Source organism: Brienomyrus brachyistius, unplaced genomic scaffold (genome assembly GCF_023856365.1).
Source record: "Brienomyrus brachyistius isolate T26 unplaced genomic scaffold, BBRACH_0.4 scaffold40, whole genome shotgun sequence".
In the NCBI taxonomy this organism is placed as follows: domain Eukaryota; kingdom Metazoa; phylum Chordata; class Actinopteri; order Osteoglossiformes; family Mormyridae; genus Brienomyrus; species Brienomyrus brachyistius.
In genome coordinates, this window is record NW_026042315.1 from 289,370 (window position 1) to 314,379 (window position 25,010).

Sequence of the window (25,010 nt, forward strand, 5' to 3'; positions counted from 1 at the left end):
TTTGGCGACGTTTAGTAACCGACAAGCTGTTAATGAGGACTATATCTGTACCTGACTTTCCTGTCAGCTCCTTGGGGATGGCTAATCTTCAAATTTTATTACAAATACTACAACTTTATTTTGTGCCTTGCTTAAAGTAAAATATCTCTGGACTACTAAATATCGCGTTAATGGTGAAATTTTTAAACTGATTGGCTTCTTTCACCTCACTCTTCTCTATGTGACGGGTGGGCGTGGTTGATCTAGCCGGCTCCCGATTGGCGGGTATTCGGTAGCTCCTGTGTCATGTGACGGGTAGTAGCGTAGGCAGCATCGCCATAGATTTGAAAGCCTGGATGCCTCGTTGGGCGGTACGCCATATTGGCGCGGTAATTGTGAAATAGAAGAGTGATATCTCTTAGTGAACCGACTATTTTCGAAACTGCAACAACATGAGGAATGTTAAAACTAGAAAACAGGGAACCACATTTCACAGGTAAAAAAATATGCGGTACGGTCAAATAAAATACATAAAATGTTTACTAGCCTGTGACACTGACGGGATACTAGCATGATTAGTTTTCGTTGAGAGTACTATCTAGGCTTTCAAATTCATGAGCACCACGAAGTACTTCGTTTAAATGGGAGGTTCACCCCAAAACTCTAAAAAGATATTTTAGAGGGGCCTTAATGCTATCTATCCATCAAAGTTCTGCTGGGAGTTGTTCAGATTTGGAAATATCAGTCGTAGAAATGTCGGGCTTCTATCGAAGTACACTACTCGTATCACTGCGCATTAGACACAAGCGCGAACTCCCTGGCGATATCTGCTGCGCAGTGATATTATTGATGTGTGGAGTTGGGTAGAAGGAAATAGATCGTATATTAAACTGCTCGCGACGAAGTCTGTGGATTTTCTTAACCTGTTCCTGATTTCTGGTAAGAGATATAGCTGTTGATTTTTTCAAATGCGTTGTTCTGGCGCTTTAAGTAGTGAAAGCAAAATTTAATCTTATTATATTGCTTATTCATTAATGAGTCGCTATATCATGTATACTGCTCAATGTTTTGATTTAATAAACATTTAAATTTAATAAATATTTCAAAAATACTTCAACATTTAAAATGGTTCATGATTTTCAGGAGCGGTGCAGTGGTTAGCACTGTTGCCTTACACTTGCCTGTCCCCCCATCCTGGGTTGATTGATGGATGATTTTCAGGTCATACCGCCCCCTCAGAGCCCACCAATCAGTGACTGTCTCAGAGTGTGATGTAATACACAATGTCCGCACCACCCACTTTTCAATGAGCAGTAAAAACACACCAGCTTGTCTCAGCGGACAGCGGCTCTTATCAGTTATGGGGAAAAGGACGAGATATCAAAAGTAAAAATAAATATATCACATTTGGTTAATATCAAATGAAAACAGCCCTGCAATAATATATTGGATTCTTGGATATCATCTATTAAAAGGGTGAATCTATTCTAGCAGACCATAAAAATCCAATTATGCACAGTGAAAATGGGCATAATAGGTCCCTATAAACGACAGGTTTCTGTCCTTGGTGCTGAAAACCAGGATTGGCAGATTTCACATTACAGCGATTCCCCCACTATATCGCGGATTTTCTTCCGACGCCTCACAATTCTCTGCGTATCCCGTACATTGTTTGTGGTCCGATTGTTTTCGTTTTGTTCTAAGCCCTACGATGGAAGACGTTGACCATTCAGGAGAAGGTAAAACTTCTGGATGTGCTTCGGGAAGGAAAGCGTTATGCGGACGGCGTTCGCCATTATGGCTTGAATGAATCAACAGTACGCTACATGAAGAAGGATGAAAAGAATATGTAAGAGCCATATATGTTTTTATTTTTATATATTCCATTACATATATAGAGAGAAAGTTGTGTGTGTGTATATATATTAAAAATTATTTTATTATTATTATTATTATTATTATTATGTCACTCATATCCTTAGCCTGACATACAGATATATGTGCTGTTTTAATGAGTTTACATGTGTTTAAAGCATGTGGGAGGGGTATGTTAAGGCTTAAAGTTAAAGAAAAATGTATATGGTCTTTCTGTATCGTGGATTTTCACCTATCGCTGATGGGTCTGGAACGCATCTTTCGCGATAGACGGAGGATCAAATTTACATTATAGTTCTCCATCCTAACCCTGTACACCTGTTTTGTCGCTGATTATTGTGCTGTGTATAAATATGTCTGCCCTCACTGCGTTCCCCAGCTCAGTCATTGCTGTTCCATGTGTAGTCTGTGTTTCCTTAAAGTCCACGTCTGTCTCAAAGCGGCTGCATTTGAGTCGAGTCTCACCCGATGCTCACATCTCCCCGCAGAAAAACAATACACCGCCTCACAGGCCAGAGCCACAGCCTTCTCCTCTCTGCTGGGTGGAAGAACAACTCTCACGCAGTGGAAGTCCTCCAGACCCCCTGCCTTCAGACAATAGGTTAAAGATGTGTTTTCTATGTTACCTATTGAAAATCTGAGATACAGCAGAGGCAACTGTAGGAAGAGCTTTCATGCTGTCTGGTCTCCTTTCACTGAAAATGTGGAGGGCCTGTATCTCACTTGGAAGATATTATTTAATCCCTTATATTACAAACCAAAGAATATTGCACTACACCATTACTAGGCTACACAAAGTTATTTTATCAACCACTGAATGGAAAAAGGTCAGTGTTGAATATATATAGCTGTGGAGCAGCAGCAGGCCTTGCTGGGCCGGAAATGCAAGCAGCATTGTCCACATTACCACTCTCTGTACTTGGATTGACCAAATGCTCAGACCGTAGGATAAGAATTAATACTTTTTATTGATCCCAATCAAGATATTTTCGTTTTGCCTCCCCCAACTTGCTCAGAGTGAGCTGGCCATGACGGGCAGCCAGTCATAGTGGCACCCAGGGAGCTGGGGTCCTTGCTGAAGGACCCACAGATGTGCCCAGGCTGGGCTAAAGTGGGCTATTTTCTGATCACAGGCTTAGCACACTGAGCTACACACTGCCCCTAAATTTATATTTATATGTAATCTGTGTGTGTATGTGTTATCTAGATTTGCCCTGTATGTTTCTAACTAAATCTAATCCAGGCCTTGATCCTACACCTACTATAATTATAAGTACCTCACTATACCTATATCTAACACTGCCATTCATCACCAGTGTTACATGTCAGGGCTTCGCTGCAATAGATCCCTCAGTGCTGCAGGTTATTACTGTGACTTTGCACACACACACGTTGCTGCTTCCTCAGCCAGTGTCACATATACTTTATTACACACAGACCTCAGTAATCTCTGCTACACTCACACCTGCTCACTTTACATCCATGGTTAAATTCTCCTAATGGAATTTATCTTAATGTCTTTATTCTATTTTATTTTAATTGTTACCATATTATTCATTGTATTGTTCTTTCGATTTTATTTCTATTTTATTATTGCTAATACACCGGATCTGAGTGCCTCATTTTGTTCCCTTCATGTAGAATACGTTTTGTAATGACAATGAAACATCCTTATCCTCATCTAAATCACACTGTCTAACTACTAACCTGTTTAAATAATATAATTGGATTTCAAAGGTTAATAGTCACTCAATTACCCCCTCAGTCCAACAGTACCACAAACACCCAACATGCACGGAAATTTTCTCCTAAGTTGTTTTCCCTGCCTGGAACAATACCACAGCAGTCACATGGACTAATGTTTCAAAACATTTCGGAAACCTTGCATTGAAACTTGAGGTCTTTAGAAGGGATCAGTCCTGGGTGGCAAACTTGCCATCACAAAGGTTTTTGATTAAGGGATTCATGATGCCAGGTAGCCATCTTTCACAAGCTGGTGGGCTGTGCCACTGATGCGTTTGCTTTGGTTTTATATATCTGTCCTGGTTTGTGTTCTTGCCACGTCAGGTTCCCTGGTTTTGGTCTACATTCCTCGGTCCTCTACTGTGGAGTCTACCTTCTGCTTCACCTCATTCTGGAGCCGCCCATCCAGTCAGCGGCCCATGTCCCCCTGGTTCCCTGTTTCCAGAGGTTGGTCTGTTAGTCTCCGGGGCCAGGGGGCAGAAATCTGCCATGTTGGATGGGCGGCCCAGGTTGGGGTGCTCCATCATAGACTGATACATGAAGGATTATAAATGGTTTTTAACCAGTATGTACCGAGTGTGCGTCGTGACGAACATTTAGGACTGACTGCAGTATTAGTTCAAAGCATGATTGTGTTTTTCTTAATTTTTATTGATTTATTTTTGGATTATTAATTTTTTAAAGTAACTTGATTCAGTTAAAAGGGGTTTGTCCATTTGCTTTAGCAGAAGTTTGTGTAAGTATGATGTTCACCTTCCCTTTTCATGGTCTAGTCTTTGTCAAGTTTTATGCATATTTCCCCTGGTTAAGTTAATCTGACTTGTGTGTTTAGGAGGGTCATACAGGCTTTTTGTTTGTAATGGAAGCACAGGGTCTGTACTTGCAGCTTATTTGCCATGCTAATGGAAGCATTTTACCTTCCTCTCTAATCTCTTTTTTTCTTGGCTCTCACTGCAGTCTCCTCTATGCCAGGGTTTCTCAACCCAGTCCTTGGACCCCACTGCAAAGATCCACAGTTTTGCTCTGTCCAAGCTCTCAGCACAGCAGTAAAAGGTGACTGTTTGGTTCATGCATGCAGGGATCTGGGACAGAGCAAAAACGTGGAGCTGTCTGGTGGGCTGAGGAATGAGTTTAGAAATGATGCTGTATGAAGTATTAAACCATTTGACCGGTTGGATAAATGTTAAAATGTTTTCTCAAAATATAAAAAGAGATAATCTTCTGTTGTGCGTCTCATTACAAGCAAACTTGTTTTTTGTTTTTATGTCACTCTAGTATTTGATATCTAATTTTCAGTCTTCTGGCAATATAATCTGGTGAATGGGGAAAGACTTCCAGCAGGGGCTCCGGTTTCCTCCCACAGTCCAAAAATGCGCAGGGTAGGTTAATTGGCAAATCTGAGTTGTGAGTGTTTGTGCCCTGCAGAGTGTTGACTCCTGCCCAGGGTTGGTTCCTGCCTACGCCTGTTGTTCCAAGGACAGGCTCCGGTCCCCCCCGCGACCTCAGTTTGGCTTGCTGTCTCCCCGCTTGGTTTTCTTTGGTTTACGTCTTCACTAGCCCCCTCGTTGCTTTGACTTGTGTGTAAGTTATGTATGTGTGATTGTATTGCTGCATAGGGAGTGACTGCTATTTTGTTTTGCAAGTGTGTGTTGGACTCTGTTTATTTGGTTAGGGAGGGAGGTGGAGTGTTTGTCTTTTGGTTTCCTTTTCTTTTGCACTTAGGTGAGATTAGCTGTGGGTCGCACTTGATAGTTGGGGATTTTGTTTGTTATTTTGACTGTGGTCACTCCCAAAGTCTTTTGCACCAGGTTATTTGTTCAGTGTCAGTATTATACATGAAAAAAAAATGAAAATACAAAAAATATCCCTTTATCCACTGGTGTTCCCTTCTTGCCCTCACCCTGTTTGTCCCTTTATCCCATTCCCCTTTCCCGTGAATACTGTTACACTCCAACCCTAGACAGGATATCAAAACAGCATCTTACCTATTGTTTTAAAAGAGATGAGGGATATTATTCATTGACCTTTATCTTTGCTATTTCAGAAATCCGTATCTGCTACCTTGTGACTGGAAGTATACACTGTAAAAAAAGGCAAAATTTGTCACAGTTTTAAACCATTTTATATCAGCCAATTTTGCTTTCATTAACTTTAATTTTACATTCAGTGTACATAAAATCTACATTGTTTTACTGTCATAAACCAGATATCCACCATAATTGTACTGTGTTGTTGGATATATACGAAATGGTTTGCACAGAGCTAAGGTTATAAACATAAAAAATGACTTAAAATTAGAAAATATAGACCCTATTGTCACGGGAGAGTCGGCAGCGATCGCGAGGAGAGCGGCGATCGTGCGGAAGGAGCAGGCAGGCAAGCGGGATACGGGGAAAACGGGGTTTTATTTGGGGAAACTGGAGCAGGACGGGAAACAGACATTGACAACATCAATGACGGACAAAGGACTCGGGTAAGACACGGACTGAAATACACAGGACTGATTGAAAATAATCAGACACAGCTGGGTACAATCCGGGAAACACACGTGGGTAGGCAGGGGGCGTGGCACACAGGAGGAGCCGACGAGCAGAGCATGACAGAACCCCCCCCCAAAGGCGCGCTTCACCGGGCGCGCCAGGGAGGAGGCGACAGACGGGACACGGGAACCGGGACCTGGAGCAAAAAAACAGAACCATCAACTAGAGACGGGAAACAGGACCGAGGCACAAAACAGGGCAAGCGACAGGACGTGAGACAGGAGCTGACACAGGACAGGGAAGGCAGAGAGACAGATCAGGAAGGGAGACACAGCGGGAACAGGAGGAACAAAAGGACCCGGAGTGAACGAAGGGAACAGAGGAGGACAAGGAGCAGAGACAGGAGGAACAAAGCAACGGGGAGCAGAGACAGGCGGGACAAAGAAAGGGGAAGCAAACGAAGGAGGGACCAGGGCAGGAGAGAAGGGAGAGAAGGCGGGGGAACAAAGGGGAGCCCGTGGGAGCCCCAGCAGGCGACGGGAGGCAGCCGGAGGGGCCGCAGGCGGCCGGGAGGCTGGAGCCGGAGGGGATCACGGAGGGGCAGAGGAGACAGGGCGAGGGACCCGCGGAGGGGCCAGGGAGGGAGCAGGAGGGAGCACCAGGGAAGGGGACGAGGGAGCTGGAAGGGGCCAGGGCGAAGGCAAGGTGAGGAGGGGAGCCGCTGCAGGCGGCGACGTCCTCCGACGAGCCGAAGGTGGGGGCCCCGCAGGCGACCGAGGAGCCGCCGTCGGGGAGCCCCCAGGCGACAGACCAGGCACCGGAGGGGGAAGCGAGGCAGGGCGACGAGGCACCGGAGAGGGACCCGTAGGCGACAGCCGACCCGGAGGGCCAGGACCCGCGGGCGCCAACCGAGCCCCAGCGCAGGCGAGGCAGGGCGAGCCAGGGGGCAGGGCGGGCGGGACCCCAGCCCTGCGTCTGTGTCCTCTCCCATTACGGGACACAGACATGACCCCAGGTCGGGGTCGAGTTCGCCGGGGCGAGGGAGAAACAGTCACAGGGGGAGAAGGGACAGGAGCGCGGTCAGGACTTGGAGCGCGGTCAGGACTTGGAGCGCGGTCAGGACTTGGAGCGCGGTCAGGAACAGGAGGTGGCTGCAGTGGGGGCGCCGGCCCGGGAGCTGCAGGTGGCTGCAGTGGGGGCGCCGGCCCGGGAGCTGTTGCAGGCAGCTGCAGCAGGCGGCTGCAGAGGGGGTGCCGGCCCGGGAGCTGCAGCAGGCAGCGAAGGCGGCTGCGCAGGCGGCGGCGGCAGCGAAGGCGGCTGCGCAGGCGGCTGCGCAGGCGGCTGCGCAGGCGGCGGCGGCTGCACGGGAGCGGGGTCCGCCGGCAATGGCGGCTGCACGGGAGCGGGGTCCGCCGGCAATGGCGGCTGCACGGGAGCGGGGTCCGCCGGCCATGGCGGCTGCACGGGAGCGGGGACCGCAGCCCTCTGGAGCTGGAGGAGCTGCCGAACCTCCTCTGCCATTTTCTCCAGATCCCCCCGGTCGGAGGCGGGAGTAAACGCGGCAAAGTCCTTCTGGAGCCGCGTTATAAGGTCCTCCGCCTCCGGACTCACTGGAGTGCCCAGTCCCTCCCAGATCCTCCAGAATAGCCCCTGGAGGGCGAAGAACTGGGAGATGCAGTCGGCCGTCTTCCCTGGGTGAGGCGCGGACGGCGCCTCCGGGGTGGCTGCTGCAGGGGGGATGAGCAGTGGGTCCGGGTATTCGATGGACTCCTCCTCCTTGCTCTCAGTCGGGAGCCAAAGCCTGGCGAGAGAGCAAGCCCCCAGGCGGATCGTAGGCTCCTCAGGTCTCCTTCTCCTCTGCCTTTTCTTTTTTGTCAGGTCCGTCATTCTGTCACGGGTCGTGGTGCGCGAGCGCGGCGGAGAGCGGCGATCGTGCGGAAGGAGCAGGCAGGCAAGCGGGATACGGGGAAAACGGGGTTTTATTTGGGGAAACTGGAGCAGGACGGGAAACAGACATTGACAACATCAATGACGGACAAAGGACTCGGGTAAGACACGGACTGAAATACACAGGACTGATTGAAAATAATCAGACACAGCTGGGTACAATCCGGGAAACACACGTGGGTAGGCAGGGGGCGTGGCACACAGGAGGAGCCGACGAGCAGGGCATGACACCTATATTATAGGGAATATGCGAGTCATCGAACTGATATTGTAACGAACTCAAACTACAGTAGAGTCAGAGGCTGTAAACGGAGAACAGATCACCACCAGACTGCAGCTACAGTTACAAAGATAATTTTATTCAGTACAATTCATGCAGCGACCCACGCTACCACACAGTAAATCCCGCACCACACAACATCCCCATTAGGGCACGGCACACCAATACCACTGCAATGCACAGTAATCCCCACACTTCGGGCACAGGCAAGCGTTATGGGACCCGAACCGCCTCTATAGTCCTGTCCCGACCCTAAGCGGTTACACTGCGCATTTAAACCACACGAAACACTCTCACAATAAAGACATAATTAAAACATAACACCCCCTCCCCCCCCGGGGATCCGGACTCTCCCCCGGGGACGGAATAATCACACCGGTCCGTCACCTAGAACGTCCCTCCCTATGAAGGTGCCGCTACTCCCGTCTATCAACCACCCCATCTAAGCAGTGGCCATAGCCTCCTACCCCCACTGTCCTGACTGTCCTCGCCCTACCGCACCGGGAACTGTCCCTACCGCCCACTCTCTGGCTTCACCGCCGGCAGCCCTAAACAGCATGCGAGTGGCACCTCCCTCGGGACCCAACGTGTACGGTGCCTACCAGACCATATCTCCCTAATGGGCCTCCCACTCCCTCTCTTAACCCCAGATCCCTCACAACCCAGGTGTAGCCACTTAATTAACTATTACCTTCCACGCCCATTCCTCACCCCCCACACGCACACACATCGTCATTACAATATTTTCATTTCAACACTATTTTCCACGTTTTTTTTTTTTTAAATCAATTTGGTTTAAGAGTATCCTACAGCACGAGTATTAAGTATGTCAGAATAAAATGGTTTTGATGCAGTTAGTTACTTTTATTCGGTAGGTTGTAGTGTAGTTACCTACTAGGCCTATATTAAAACTGTACTGAAATTTCTGTTGAATCTTCATGAAAAGACATGAGGATGTGCTCAGTCTTGCAATCCGTGTATCGTTCGTTGGATTTTCCGTTTTAAAAACCAAATCTATTTATGGCTTTTCTGTTTTAAAATCATAACGAAAAAAGTAAAAACAGAAAAAAGACTTCATGTTGAGAACTACAAAATCTGATCGCATTACACCGGTCTTATCCTGCCTTCATTGGCTACCAGTTAAGTCTTGGATTGATTATAAAATACTGCCCTTAACCTATAAAGCACTGAATGGCCTTGCACCAGAATATCTTAATAACCTGCTGGCCTGATACAACCCTCCTCGCTTTCTTCTATCTCAAGTAGCAGGATATCTGTTAGTACCCAGGGTAGAAAGAGCTACGGCAGGCTGCAGAGCTTCCTCCTATAGAGCTCCTCAGCTGTGGAATGGTCTTCCACCGGATGTGCGGGTTTCAGGCTCACTCTCAATATTCAAGTCTAGACTAAAAACACGCCTGTTTAGTTTAGCTTATAGGGACACTAGTTCTGACTAGCTATTTCCTCACTCCCAGTCAGACCTACAGTGTGAGGTGTAGAGCTGGGTGGCGTTCGATGCCATTGGCTTTAGATAAACTGAACTGTCAGCGCTGTCACTCTAGCTTCACCATCCCTTGTGGAACTGGAGTGCTGACATTCAGGGACTCCCCATGCCTGCATTCCCACTTGCCTCTCCCTCCTACTTATGCTGCCATTGCCATATCTGCCGGAGCTTGCACTTTGCACTTCATATTGCACTCACCTAACTGTTAGCACTGCCTATAGTCTCCCCTATACTTTGACTAATTGCACATTTTATTTCCCCAACTCCTCCTGGGGTGTGCTGCCTGGAGACCTCAATCTATCAAGATTTTCAGCACACCCTACTACATGTGACATGTACCCATGACGTCCTTGCATCCAGCTCGCGTTCTGCCTGTGCCATCTTCCATGTATGACCCGCTGCCTAATTACTTCTGGTTGCCTGGCGATTGGAAGGAGAGTCGGCACGGGCTTGTCATCACCTCCCTGCTCCCCGGTTGTGCCTCAAATCCTATGGTTTGGACAATGTGACTTGGCACTTAGCCATCTCTTCTATTCGACTCTCCCTGCCGGCCCCTGGAGGTTGGGCTCCCCCTTTGAGTCTGGTCCCTCCCAAGGTTTCTTCCTTCTAGAGAGTTTTTCCTTGCCACTGTCACCTATGTCTTACTCACTGGGGGCTTTGGGTGGGGATGCTGTAAAGCGCTTTGAGACAATGTATTGTTGGGATAACGCGTCATACAAAAATAAATTTGTTGTTTTTCTGTTTTAAAACCAAATGGGAAAACCGTAAAATCACCTTCTTTTGTTTCTTGTCTATGAGTAAATTCAGATCTAACAGATACCGGAGATATAAGATACAGCCTAATGTGAACTTTATCTTAATCTTACAACATTAACAGTCCCAGTCATAAGCTTGGAAACACCCACCCTTAGAATGGTGTATTTTTGTAATATTTTCTACATTTTCGGATAAAATATGAAGCCTGATTTTTTATTTTCTGCTTTTCGCTTTTTTCCCTTCTGACAGAAAAACCAAAAAATGCTGCTGTTGTTTAGTTTTCCTGATTTCGTTTTGGACTGGAAAACCCAAGGACAAACGATACATGGACTTTTTGCATTTGTTTGGCTTTAATGTGTTTGATATAAACCTAGAGTTGAGAACCTTCAGATGTGTGTGTTTGTATGAGTAATCCATCCATCCATCCATCCATTTTCCAGGCCGCTTATCCTACTGAGTCGCGGGGGGTCCGGAGCCTATCCCAGAAGCAATGGGCACGAGGCAGGGAACAACCCAGGATGGGTTAAATAAATTAATTTATTTAAAATGTAATGTTTCCTGGGGGCTGGGGAGGGCACCTGCAGGAGAGAGACAGATATTGATCATGTAAACATCCTTCAGCAGTGCAGTAGTCATACTTCACATTTTTTTTTGGAATTGTTGGGGGGGGGGGCACATGCAGCCATGGTACCTAAGCTCTGCTCAAGAGTGATCTGAGTTACAGGGAAAGGTCCATAGACCTTGCTTATATGCTGCTGTTCCACAGACTTCCAGTAGGGGCTCCGTGTGAGGAAAGAGCGAGGGCTATGCTCTCTCTCAAGTACACACAGAGTCACAGAGTAGGTCAAAGAAGCAAAAACAAAGTACCATACCTGAGTTGTTGTCACTGAACACGAAGTCCCGGTTTGCTCCAAACTACACATGAGAAAGGCCCTCCTCTAAACTGGCCTCTCTCATGCGGGATGCGGGCCGTAAGGTGGCGTGGAGCTCAGGAGCAGCGTGCAGCAGTATGAGCAGCCATGCCTGTGCCAGCAGCACCACTGCCTGTACCCGGTTGTCCCATGTTGGGGGCAGGCCAAGCGCCGCGTTGCCATACAGGCAGAAGGTGATCCAGGCCACCCACAGCAGGACTGAGGCCAGGCAGGTGATGAGCAGCCACGTGGTCCTGCACCTCCACCGAGGCTGTTGCCTCCACAGACTGCAGGCCGCCCCCACCAGTGCTGCTAGGAGCAGGACCAGCACATACGTGGTGGCCAGCGCAAAGTCCAGCGGCTGGTATTCACAGGCTGGCTGGCACGTGGACATCGTGGCTAGAAGGATCCACTCCGGATCCAACACGGCCAAGGCCACCGCCAGCCCCATCAGTTGACCTGTGCTGGGGCTATGAGCACCTTGTCCCAACCGGCGCAGTCGCAGACCCTGAAACACTAGGCAGGTGTTGCAGACAGCAAGCAACACCCCCCTCAGGACACGCCGGGCGAAGCAGAGGCTCTCTTGGTGCTCAGCGATGTATCCCAGGCTGAGGCCACAGAGCCCAAATATGGCAGCGAGCAGCAGGAGTAGCGGCGCCACCCCGCTGCGCTCCTCAGCCTCTGTGATCTTCCGCAGGCGACACAGTACCACCAGGAGCAGAATCAGCGAGGCGAGGGCCGCCGCCGCTGCCGCCACCACCACCACCAAGCCCCACACCGCATCCAGCTCACACAAGGCCGTGTAGGGCCTTGTCAGGATGGAGCCGGATCCGCAAGGCGAAGCTTCATCCCATGAAGAGCTGCCCCCCACCGTGGACATGGCGAGGAAGGTGAAGAGATTGATAGAGGGTGCCATCACTGTCAGGGAGAGAGAAAGGAATCATTTAATGGGTTGAAGAAGTATTAGTCCATTAAACGCAATGTAGCCTGCTGCTGTGCAGGACACATCACAGGCGACACGCTGAGCATGCTGACAACTGAGCAATGGACTTCTACAGTGTGAGACTACATGCACTTTCTTAAAAAGCAGTAATCAATGCCATGTCAACAAGCTGAACAACTTCACAAGCAAATCGGCACATTATATAGGCCACCATCGTTATAAAAATTAATTATAATTTAAATTCAGGGGTCTCAAAGAAATGACTGTATCTGGCCGGCCGATATCAGAGAAAAATTAAAACCATGTAATGTCATTCCAGCGCAATTGACACCCGCCAGTCTGCACGTTTTGCGGTCGGTAGTTTAGCATCTCCCAGCGTTTTTTTTAGTTTAAGACCTTTGATCTAAGTGAAGTATACATTTTGAAGGGGAGGCCTTACCTTCACTGTCAATGTCTTTCAGCTTCACTTGCTCTTACAACACGTACGATGCACTCACGAATCGTTTGTGTTTGCTTCTCCCTTATCAGATTATTTATAAGCGGTGCATCATGACGTAGTACTGCATTTTTACGTAATGGAACGCTAACGTTCTAAATAGGGTGGGGGCAGGGAGGGGGCATTAAGTGTCATCCTTTTCGTGTTTACTTTTGAAAAATTGAGATATAACCTTTAAAAAGCACGGATATAATGTAAGAAACTTTTAAAAAAATAAATACAAATAAAAACGAGCAAATGCATTCAATCTCATTTCTTGTAGCTAGTGCTGGAAACTTTGGTGGACACCAATAACGATATATTTTTGTCCAGTAATATTACCAATACCTATGGTTTATCCAAACCCATGCAGCGCTCTAAGAAACTCCAGCTTCTGCGATTCCCCCTGCAGACCGCTACGGCTGATACAAAGACAAATGCGCAAAATATGCTAGTAAGATACAGAGATTGGTCATTGGTTAATATTATATAAATACGCAATTAATAATATGACAAGTTGCAGTATTGCTACACGATTAAATAAACGACAAAAACAATAATAATAACTGATAAGTCATTTATTATTTTTAATTATTAATTATTAAGCGTTTTTTTCTTTGATGGTGATAACATGTACATGCAGTACACCGATACCGAAATAAGAGAATTAATGCTATTAGCAGAAAATTATTACTGGAGACATAATTGTTAGGACACCCTCGGCAGGGAAACGCGGACCCAGGAATGCGGAACAGAGCGATCTTTATTAGATCGAGCAGGTAACAGGCTTTCAATGGGCCAGGCAAGAAGAATGGTCGGGGACAGAAGGTAGATTCGGTAGCCGGGGAGATCCAGTCCAACAGGCAGGCACAGGACACGGAGACGAAGGGAAGGGGAGACGAGAGATCCTGGGGCTGGCAGGGAAGGCAGGACGGGAGGTTCAGGGACGAGGGCTGCTCTGGGAAAGGAAGGCAGGCAAGGTAAGGAACGAGGGAATGACACTGGACAAGCAAGCGCTCGATATAGAAATGAAACATTGGCAATACTTCGCAACCCCCGTTGCGTGTGCTGTCCCTTTGTAGTCTCCAGTATGCAGGCTTAATTGATGACATCCGCCGGTGTATGTGACAATAGTTATGTTTCTTCCCGTTTGCAATCAAAGTGTGAGCTTCGGGCGTGACGTTAAGCGGAATCCCAGACCGATTGTATAAAAACGCAACAGGCTTCATTTGAGACTGTATAGGCTTCTGAATTTTTCGTATAGGCTTAATTTGAGTCTGTTTTCAAAGTAAATTTAAAAAATATAGATAACTGATATGTTATCAGTTAATTTTTCAAATATTCTCATTAAAGTGCTTCTGTTGAGAGGGCTTAAATTATGAAAATGTTAACATTGTTCAGTTATTTTTATGTCCAGTGTTGTGGAGTAGCTAACTAAAATGAACGACGCTACTAACTTTACTTCTTTCAGTAGGTTATCGGTAGAGCAAATACTTTTAAAACGCTGTAGCTTTTCCAGTAACTATTTATTTTTTTTTTTTTACAAATAGCGATATCGCAGCGACATCGTTAAAAATATTATTTCAACGTTATTTTCCACGTTTTTTAATTCATTTGGTTTTTGATGTAGTTAGCATCTCCCTAGCACGGCCACACAATAGCAAAGACATAAACTTAATTTTCAGAGACTCATCTCACCTGTTTACCTCAGCCGCCAGATCAAATTGTTCCGACCAGTCAGACCACTCACGCCCCACAACATTAAAAGTTTCCGGTATAAATATTGGGTGAGCAGGCGGGGCCACCGGGAGATTGAGAAAACACTCTCTAGACGTAACAGAACAATCAGCGCCCTCATAATTAGGAGATTGTACACTATCCTCCGCCTCCGACATGTTAAAGCTAATTCTAGGTTTCTAAACGGGAAAACCACAAAGGAAAGAAATGATCCCACCGCTGCCACCAGTGCAACGAACCTAAACTAGCGTCAGAGGCTGTGAAAGGAGAACAGATCACCACCAGACTGCAGCTACAATTACAAAGATACTTTTATTCAGTACAATTCATGCAGCGACCCGTTGGGTCGGATCTGAATTCACAAAGAGTTCGGTCCCGCTTTCTCTCCGTAGCACACCACCCCTTTTCAAGTGTGTGTTATTAACCCACGCTACCACGCAGTAAATCCCGCACCACACAACATCCCCATTAGGGCACGGCACACCAATAGCACTGCAATGCACAGTAATCCCCACACTTCGGGCACAGGCAAGCGTTACGGGACCAGAACCGCCTACTGTATATAGTCCTGTCCCGACCCTAAGCGGTTACACTGCACATTTAAAACACACAGAACACACATACAATAAAGACATAGTTAAAACAGAACACCCCCTCCCCCCCAGGGATCAGGACCCTCCCCCGGGGAAGGAACAATCACACCGGTCCGTCACCTAGAACGTCCCACGGAAAGGGAATCCCACCCCCCCACCGCCAATCCGTCCCTATGAGGGTGCCGCTACTCCCATCTATCGACCACACCTTCTAAGCAGTGGTCATAGAAGTTGTGCTTCTAAGGCCAGCATACAAATTGTATTTTCCTTGTTGAAAAAAACACTGGTAGAGATGGCACAACGAGGCACTGAAGGTTTGAGCCTTTTTAACCATTGTATTGAAAACTGGTTCACTACTCGAAGACATGGGTGACATATCGTGGTGAAAGTACCACTCCTGACTATATATATATACATTTATGAATGCATTTGACAGTGTGTGTGTGTGTGTGTGTGTGTGTGTGTGTGTGTGTGCGTGCAAACTGACAGACTGAGAAAATGAATTCAGAAGTTTTGTCTTGCTAAAAGTAAAATCTTTTTTAGAGAAAATTAGTCACAAACGAAAACAAAAGAAACTGATGGATTTTTCTCTCATTTCTTTTAAGAGAAGCAATAATAAAAGAAGACTTAGTTAGTTATTGAATTTATATAAAGAATAACGATCTGCCATTCTTTGCGGTCCCTTTTGCCAAGTTTAATGCCCTTTCTTGTCAATGACCATCATGAGCCTGGTATCAGTTCACACACACACACACACACAAACACACACACTCACAAGCAGGCAGGACAACCTCCCAGATGCCACTCTGAGAAGTGTAATGTTTGTGATCGTGGTTAATCTTATGCTACATTAAGGCCTCATAGTTAACGATGGGGATTAAATCAGGCGATGAAGACAGCCAGGTTACAGTTTCATCACCTTCCAAGCTGGTTTTAAGGTGATGTCATGGTCTGTGCCTATTCTTGAAGTTTCAACTTGTGAGCCTTATGCATTGTATTAAGCTGATGTCTTTGTCAAAGTACGCATGAAAGAAAATAAGAGTATTTTACTGGCAACGAGGATCATGACTACAGACTGTAGTGTGTCTGGCTGTAGTACCAACAGCAAGAAAATCCCAGATAGAAAACTTTAAACCCAAATCTATGTTTGTTCTTAGGTCCTACAGGCTTGTTGGCTCAGGGTGTCGTGCTCTTAACATCATGGCTGAGCTCTGCATGTGATATGCATGTTCTGCTGCTTGTTTCCTTGTGCCTGTGTGTGTCTGTGTCTGTCAGTGAGTCCTATGATGCACTGACCTTCTTGGCAGAATATTCCCCTTCCTTACAGTATGTCCTATTGTGACTCCTCTATGATCCTGTACTGAATAGATTATAAAATGCATGGACATAATCAAATGCTACATCTTCCTTAACTATTCATTTAAAATTTTTTAAATGATTTATTTTTCCACTTTTACGTTTAGTGGTCACTCCATAAGAGCTGTCCTTTAACGTGCTGCGCAGTGTCCCTGGATGCTTTGCAGTCCACTGCAAGGCTTGGTCTTGAGGAGTCAATTCATTATGAAATGACTCCCAGTCTGAGCTGTGAGCTAATACCAGACAATAACCAGAAGCCAGGTAGTGACTCTTGGTTGTTGTAGTTGTTCTCTTCTGACCAGGGAGGTGTTCCACTAAGCAGGATTTCTCAGTTAGCGGAGTTAACTTAAGCTAGAAGTCATGATTGTTCAATAGGAATGCTCCTTACCTCTTATTGGACAATTATGAGTGAGCCAGTGTCTTGTTTAATAAGAGAAAATCTATATCCATCTTCTGAATTATTCTACTTCTAAACAAACAGTTATCCTCAGAGGCAGCATAACATCCTGGCAACTGCTCAATGCAGCATTGAAAAGCACTACAGAGAGTAATGAACTCACAGATGTAATGAGCACAGAGCATCACCAGCACGCTGCTCTCAGCAGTTGAGGACATTAATTTTTCCCCACAGAATACTCTGCTTGTGTAGTGTTTGTACTTGGCCTGATACTGAAGGGGCATAAGTGATAATTAAGTGACATGATAATAAAGTGCATTGCTGGGTGTCTCTTTGCCAATCTCGCATGAAACAGTACTGTGATGCAAGACAGGGAGCTCGCACTCCCTCATTCAGAGAAGGGCACAGAGTGCGGCTGTGGAAACCAGCGCATGTGCAAAAAGGGCATCAGAAATTCTCTGCACCCATCGAGACCCATCCTGGCTGACGGGAAAGCATGGCATGCTGCCCATTTGGCCTCAGTACCCAGTGGACTTCCCAAGTTTCCAGCCCTGCCAAAGACTGGTCCTGAAAGAACAGTTGAGCTTGGAATGGCCTAAGGAACTGGAAGTTGTGCATCCAGGGCACACAAACCATCATCGGCTCAAGGACTATGGAACTTCACAGAATTAAACAAAGAAATGAAATGCATGTTCTGAGCGTGATTTTCTGGTTAGAAAGAGATACCTTAAAGGAAAAGAGAGATTCAGTGTAAAATATATAACAGTTGTTCATAGATCCTCTTACTGTGGTCCTCAGTGAATGGAACATTTCTAATTGTAATTGATTTTTGTTGGAAGCAAAACAGGCAGTTCATAGTGAAAAGGTTGTGCAGTTACAGGAAGGCACAAGCACAATGTGTTTTGTTGAACTTACATTATTGTTTTGTCTGGGGTGTAGTGACCTTAAAGGAAGAAATGTTACAGGTAAGGCGTGTGTCATGCCCGGCTCGTCTGCTCCTCATGTGTGCCACGCCCCCTGATTACCCACGTGTATTTCCTTGATCATCTCCAGCTTTGTCTAGTTACTTTGATTAGTCCTGTGTATTTAAGTCCTGGTCTCCCCGCTTTCCCTTGTCCGTCATTGATGTTTGTAGGTGTGCTATGTTTTCCAGTCCTCGTTCGCCCATTAAATCCCTGGTTTTGCCCCGACTTCACCTGTCTGCCTGCTATTTCCACGCCTGTCCGCACGATCGCCGCTTCGCCCGACCGCGATCGTGACAGCGTGTCTTTTATAGAATACAGTGCTGCTGCAGGAAGAAGAATACATAAGTAAAGGGGGGATGTTGCGTTCAGTTAGTAATTGTTCTGTTTTCCATATTACTGTATGTCACAAGAGGGTGCTGTAAGGCTGTTTGATTCGACTTCAATTCCTATTCCAAGAGTCAAGAATGGATAGTTGATCCCAGGCAGCAGATTTCCAGATTATCAACTTCAAAAACTTAAATTTATGAGAGAAAAAAAGTCTTTGTAAAATTAAGAAGTATATAATACTATGAATGACAAGGGGTCTTTATACTTTTCATTTAATTTTATTAAGTCAATCTTTTGCTGGCAAGTATACCTTCTAAATTATATACATAACAGTACAACTGCATTATTTGTGTTTTGTATGCACACTTCATACAAAGCAAAAGGTTATGGCGGCTACTTCATTAATAGTGTTTCTTATTGATACTTTACAATTCCGTTCTATTGCCCAACTCCCAAAGGATCATACATTTTTATTAAAACATAGTAGTCTACGGAAATGTCAATACTAATCATACATTTCAGTGACATAACTAAATTGACACACAGACACAGATAAAAACAATTAAACTCCCTCTATGTGAAAATGACATGTGACACACGTCCTCAATGTTAAAATCCATGAGTGTAAAAAATGACCATCGTTGCTAATGTTATATCTCAGGTCTCAGATTACTTCGTTAAGTGTTAATTAAACTGAAAAAAAAATCACAGAAAAGGGCAAGCTTATTTGCTGACATTTAGTAACCGACAAGCTGATTAAGGAGGACTAAACCTGTACCTGGCTTTCCTGTCAGCTCCTTGGGGATGGCTAATCTTCAAATTTTATTACAAATACTACAACTTTATTTTGTGCCTTGCTTAAAGTAAAATATCTCCAGACTACTGAACACTGCGTTGATGGTGACATTTTTAAACTGATTCGCTTCTTTCGCCTCACTCTTCTCTATGTGACGGGTGGGCGTGGTTGATCTAGCCGGCTCCCGATTGGCGGGTATTCGGTAGCTCCTGTGTCATGTGACTGGTAGTAGCGTAGGCAGCACCGCCATAGATTTGAAACCCTGTGTGCCTCGTTGGGCGATACGCGATGTTGGCACGGTAATTGTGAAATAGAGGAAATAGAGGATTCATAGATATGACTTAGTGAACCGACTATTTTCGAAACTGCAACAACATGAGGAATGTTAAAACTAGAAAACAGGGAACCACATTTCACAGGTAAAAACATCTGCGGTACGGTCAAATAAGATACATAACATGTTTACTAGCCTGTGACACTGATGGGATACTAGCATTAGTTTTTGTTGAGAATACTATGAGCAGTACTACATAAATTTGGCGGGGGGGCAGTAGTGGTGGGCTTGTTTATTTATTCTACATAATTGTAAGATATAAATGCGTTAATTAGCAAAGAAGTTATGGCTAAAAGATCTTTCCATCTACACCCTGACATGTTGCTTGTTTATGTCTAATTACCGCTCCAAGATGGTGGCGCTGCTGACACGTTGTGGAAAAGCGAGATGAGGCATCTAGGCTTTCAAATTCATGAGCACCACCATGTACTTCGTTTAAATGGGAGGTTCACCCCAAAACTATAAAAAGATATTTTAGAGGGGCCTTAATGTTATCTATTCATCAAAGTTCTGCTGGGAGATGTTCAGGTTTGGAAATATCAGCCGTAGAAATGTCAGGCTTCTATCGAAGTACACTACTCGTATCTCTGCGCATTAGACACAAGCGCGAGCTCCCTGGCGATATCTGCTGCGCAGTGATATTATTGGTGTGTGGAGTCGGGTAGAAGGAAATAGTTCGTATATTAAACTGCTCGCGACGAAGTCTGTGGATTTTCTTAACCTGTTCCTGATTTCTGGTAAGAGATATTGCTGTTGAATTTTTCAAATACGTTGTTCTGCCGCTTTAAGTAGTGAAAGCAAAATTGAATCTTATTATATTGCTTATTCATTAATAAGTAGCTATAACATGTATACTGCCCAATGTTTTGATTCAATAAATATTTAAAATTAATAAATATTTCAAAAACACTTCAACATTTAAAATAGTTCATGATTTTCAGGAGCAGTACAGTGGTTAGCACTGTTGCCTCACACCTCTGGGTTCCAGGTTTGAGTCTCCGCATGGGTCACATGTGTGTGGAGTTTGCATGTTCTCCCCATGTCGTCGTGGGGTTTCCTCTGGGTACTTCGGTTTCCCCCCACATTCCAAAGACATGCTGAGGCTAATTGGACTTGCTAAATTGCCCGTAGGAGAGCATGTGTGAGTGAATGGTGTGTGAGTGTGCCCTGCGATGGGCTGGCCCCCCATCCTGGGTTGATTGATGGATGATTTTCTGGTCACACCGCCCCCTCAGAGCCCACCAATCAGAGACTGTCTCAGAGTGTGATGTAATACACAATGTCCGCACCACCCACTTTTCAGTGAGCAGTAAAAACACACCAGCTTGTCTCAGCGGACAGCGGCTCTTATCAGATAAGGGGAAAAGGACGAGATATCAAAAGTAAAAATAAATATATCACATTTGGTTAACATCAAATGAACACAGCCCTGCAATAATATATTGGATTCTAGGATATCACCTATTAAAAGGGTGAATCTATTCTAGCAGACCATAAAAATCCAATTATGAACAGTGAAAATGGGCATAATAGGTCCCTATAAACGACAGGTTTCTGTCCTTGGTGCTGAAAACCAGGATTGGCAGATTTCACATTACAGCGATTCCCCCACTATATCGCGGATTTTCTTCCGACGCCTCACAATTCTCTGCGTATCCCGTACATTGTTTGTGGTCCGATTGTTTTCGTTTTGTTCTAAGCCCTACGATGGAAGACGTTGACCATTCAGGAGAAGGTAAAACTTCTGGATGTGCTTCGGGAAGGAAAGCGTTATGCGGACGGCGTTTGCCATTATGGCTTGAATGAATCAACAGTATGCTACATGAAGAAGGATGAAAAGAATATGTAAGAGCCATATATGTTTTTATTTTTATATATTCCATTACATATATAGAGAGAAAGTTGTGTGTGTGTATATATATAAAAAATTATTTTATTATTATTATTATTATTATTATGTCACTCATATCCTTAGCCCGACATACAGATATATGTGCTGTTTTAATGAGTTTACATGTGTTTAAAGCATGTGGGAGGGGTATTTTAAGGCTTAAACTTCAAAAAAGATTTATATGATCCTTCTGTATCGTGGATTTTCACCTATCGCTGATGGGTTTGGAACGCATCTTCCGCGATAGGGGGAGGATCAAATTTACCTTTTTAACCTGATTTAACTTCAACCCTCTTATTTTGTTAACAGAGTGTGCGGGTGGAATACAAATGATTACAGTGGGTAATACGTCATTTATATTGACCTTAATTATCACCCAAGTGACTCTGGACAATCAGCTCAATAATGCTTCCCAAACGTTTCTCTATTTTTCACTAGTTACACTTCATTACACCGAAATCAAGGAAGAATCAAATGTACAAGCACATTATACAAAATATAAGATGCAAACACATAAAAAATATTTTGTAAAAACATTAAAAACAATGTGCAATTTGAAAATTTACATTTAGACCTCACTTAGAAAACGCAGGTGATGACCAGCCCAACCAGCAGTTCCGTCTGGTTGTACAGAATACCTACTCAATTAAATTTTGAGGTCCTGACTAAACTGAATTTCAGCTCTGCCTTTAACATCAGCAGTTAGATGAAACTGATCATTCCAGAGGGAAATACAGTGAAGCCATGAAACATACTAGATGTAAATATATTAATTTTCACATACACTTGAGCTCAGTGAATTCAAGCGCGTCATACACTGTAAAAAAAGTACAACAAGTAATTTGAGAATATAGTGATTCACTACATTGATTATTTTTCATAACTCAATGGCCCATAAACATACAGTTATCCATCTGAAGCTGGATTTAAACCAGCAAACTTTGGATTACAAGCCCAAATACTTGAGCTACTGAGCCACACACTTACACTGACTCAGCTTAAGTTGCAGAGACACAGTGGACTTTCTGTTGGATGTCAGACAGAACGGCAAAGGACCCCTCACTGACAGGAACCTAAAACACACAAACACTTGGGAACACTTCAAATGCGTGATCTGACTCTGCAAGGGGAGAACATGTTCACGTGGAGTCTTGGCTTTTCACAATGTTTCATTCCTGCTTATAGCTAAGGTTTTTTTTAGCCGTCGTCACTCTAAGGTTGCCCATTAATGGTTTGGAATTGGGAATGTAAAGCTGTTTTGTTAGCATGTCTGCCTTACAATTCCTTTACTGTAAGTCAAGGCCTGCTGGAGCTCAATTCTGCTTCATGGCGCTTGTATTTACTCTTTATTTTTTATTACATTATGTTTGAGACTAACCCCTTTCTCTACCTCTCCATTCCTCCTATCGAGCTCCATACAGAACTAGTGGAGAAAAGGGGTGCTTGGAGGGGAGACGATATCTCTGGATGCCCACTTAAGAAATATCTGCGTTACCTTCCAATACACCTTCCAAACTTAAGTGGATTGAACATGGGTGCTGTTGAATTAATAAAAAAATGCACTGTATTAAAATTATTTTGTTTATATAACATAAAATTGAACTATAAACATGAAATTTAAATCTGTTTATATATTGACAAAATAATAATTCAGAATTTTGAACCCTCATTGAACAAAATTAAACCTAATATGGACAAATGGAAAGCATTGAAATTATCCTTATGGGGGGAAAGTTAATGTTACTAAAATGGTTGTGGTGCCTCAAGTTAATTATCTCTCTATGATGCTTCCATTTAATATTCCGGAAAGGATATTTGAACAGTACGAGAGTATAGTAAAAGATTTTTGTTGGGAAAGAATAAACCTAGGATTAAAATTACTTCGCCCAGAGACAAGGGAGGTCTAGGATTGCCAGATGTTAGATTATATAGCATGTCATTTGAAATAGCCGAACTCTACTATCACTGGAAGAATGTGAAATCTTATATACCTGGATCATGTCCCCCCTCAATCTCCTTTGCTTGAGACTGAACAGATTTAGCTCAAGTAACCATTCCTCGTATGGCATTCCTCTAAGACCAGGAATCATTTTTGTGGCCCTACGCTGCACCTTTTCTAAGGCCACAATGTCCTTTTTAAGATATGGTGACCAAACCTGCACACAATATTCTAGGTGAGGTCTCACCAAGGAATTGTATAATCTTAGCATTACCTCCCTTGACTTAAACTCCACACACCTGGAGATATACCCCAACATCCTATTGGCCTTTTTTATTGCTTCCCCACACTGGCGAGAATGGGACATGGAAGCATCAACATACACACCAAGGTCTTTCTCATGATCAGCTACCTTTATTTCAGTGACACCCATGAAATACCTGTACTTTATATTTCTGCTCCCTAGATGGAGTACCTTACATTTATCGACGTTAAATTTCATCTGCCAGGTATCGGCCCAGTCACTAATTAAATCAAGATCCCGCTGTAGCTGCTGAGCCACTAATTCAGTATCTGCTACACCACCCACCTTGGTGTCATCTGCAAATTTCACCAGTTTACTGTATATATTGGTATCCATATCATCTATGTAAATTAGGAACAATAGTGGTCCTAAAATCGAACCCTGCGGTACCCCACTATGAACGCAAGCCCACTGTGACATTGTGCCTCTTATAACTACTCGCTGTTTCCTATCTGTTAACCAGTTATCAATCCAGGTCGCTACGGTACCTAAAATACCTGTGGCTTTGAGTTTAAGTAGGAGCCTCTTGTGGGGGACAACATCAAAAGCCTTTTGGAAATCTAAGTAGATGACATCATAGGCCTTCTTATCATCAACTTCCTGAGTAGCTTCCTCAAAAAACTCCAACAGATTTGTTAAACAGGATCTACCTCTCCTAAATCCATGCTGGCTATCCCGCAAAATGTTATTGGAGTCCAGGTAATCTATCATTTTCTCTTTGATTATAGCCTCCATAACTTTACCAGTTATACAAGTTAGACTGATTGGCCTATAGTTAGACAAATTACTTCTATCCCCTTTTTTGAAAATAGGCGTTATGAAGGCGTGCTTCCAATCAGAAGGTACCACACCTTCAGATAAGGATTTTTGAAACAGTAAAGTTAAGGGTCGGCAAATAATATCCCTCATCTCTTTTAACACTATAGGTAAGATGCCATCAGGGCCCTGTGATTTATTTATTTTGAGCTTAGCTAGGCTTTGCAAAACATCTGCTTCAGTTATATATATATTAGCTATAGACAATGCTGGATAGGTAATAACTGGTAAATTACTAAGGTCCTCAACAGTGAATACCCGTGCAAAACTATCATTGAACTCATTTGCTATATCAATGTCGTTTACTATTATAAGACCCTTACTATCCTGCAGATTAGTAATTTCAGGTTTTAGAGCTCTTTTAGAGTTAAAATACTGGAAGAAACTTTTAACGTCATCCTTAGCTTCCAATGCAACCATCCTTTCGACATTTCTTTTAGCTCGTCTAATATCATTTTTTAACTCAGCCTGTAGACTTAGATATTCCTGCTTAATTCTGTCATCATCAGTTATTTTCCATTGCTGGAACAAAGCCCTTTTCCTCCTTACTTTATACTTTATTTCCCTAGTAAACCACCTAGGTTTCAATTTCCTAGATTTATTCTTGCTGGAAACAGGTATGAAGTCCTCTTGCACTTGCAATAATGTGCTTTTAAAAAATTCCC

The 25,010-nt window shown here is 44.4% G+C and overlaps 2 protein-coding genes across 2 annotated transcripts in view; one reads left to right on the forward strand and one right to left on the reverse strand.

Moving 5' to 3' along the window:
• The first annotated feature begins 343 nt into the window (after nt 1-343).
• On the forward strand, nt 344-11,930 carry LOC125722632 (uncharacterized). The gene is made up of 6 exons (XM_048998810.1): nt 344-475; nt 1,684-1,828; nt 2,343-2,455; nt 3,922-4,009; nt 7,608-7,772; nt 11,780-11,930. Exons 1-6 carry the CDS (start codon nt 439-441, stop codon nt 11,928-11,930), a joined length of 699 nt encoding a protein of 232 aa, XP_048854767.1. The 5' UTR covers nt 344-438.
• The window catches only part of LOC125722577 (G-protein coupled receptor family C group 5 member B-like), a 392,822-nt gene continuing 378,919 nt past the window's right edge, over nt 11,108-25,010 (reverse strand). The window contains exon 3 of the mRNA XM_048998747.1: nt 11,108-11,139. The gene's annotated coding sequence lies outside the window, so the exon portion shown is untranslated. The remainder of the gene's footprint in view (nt 11,140-25,010) is intronic.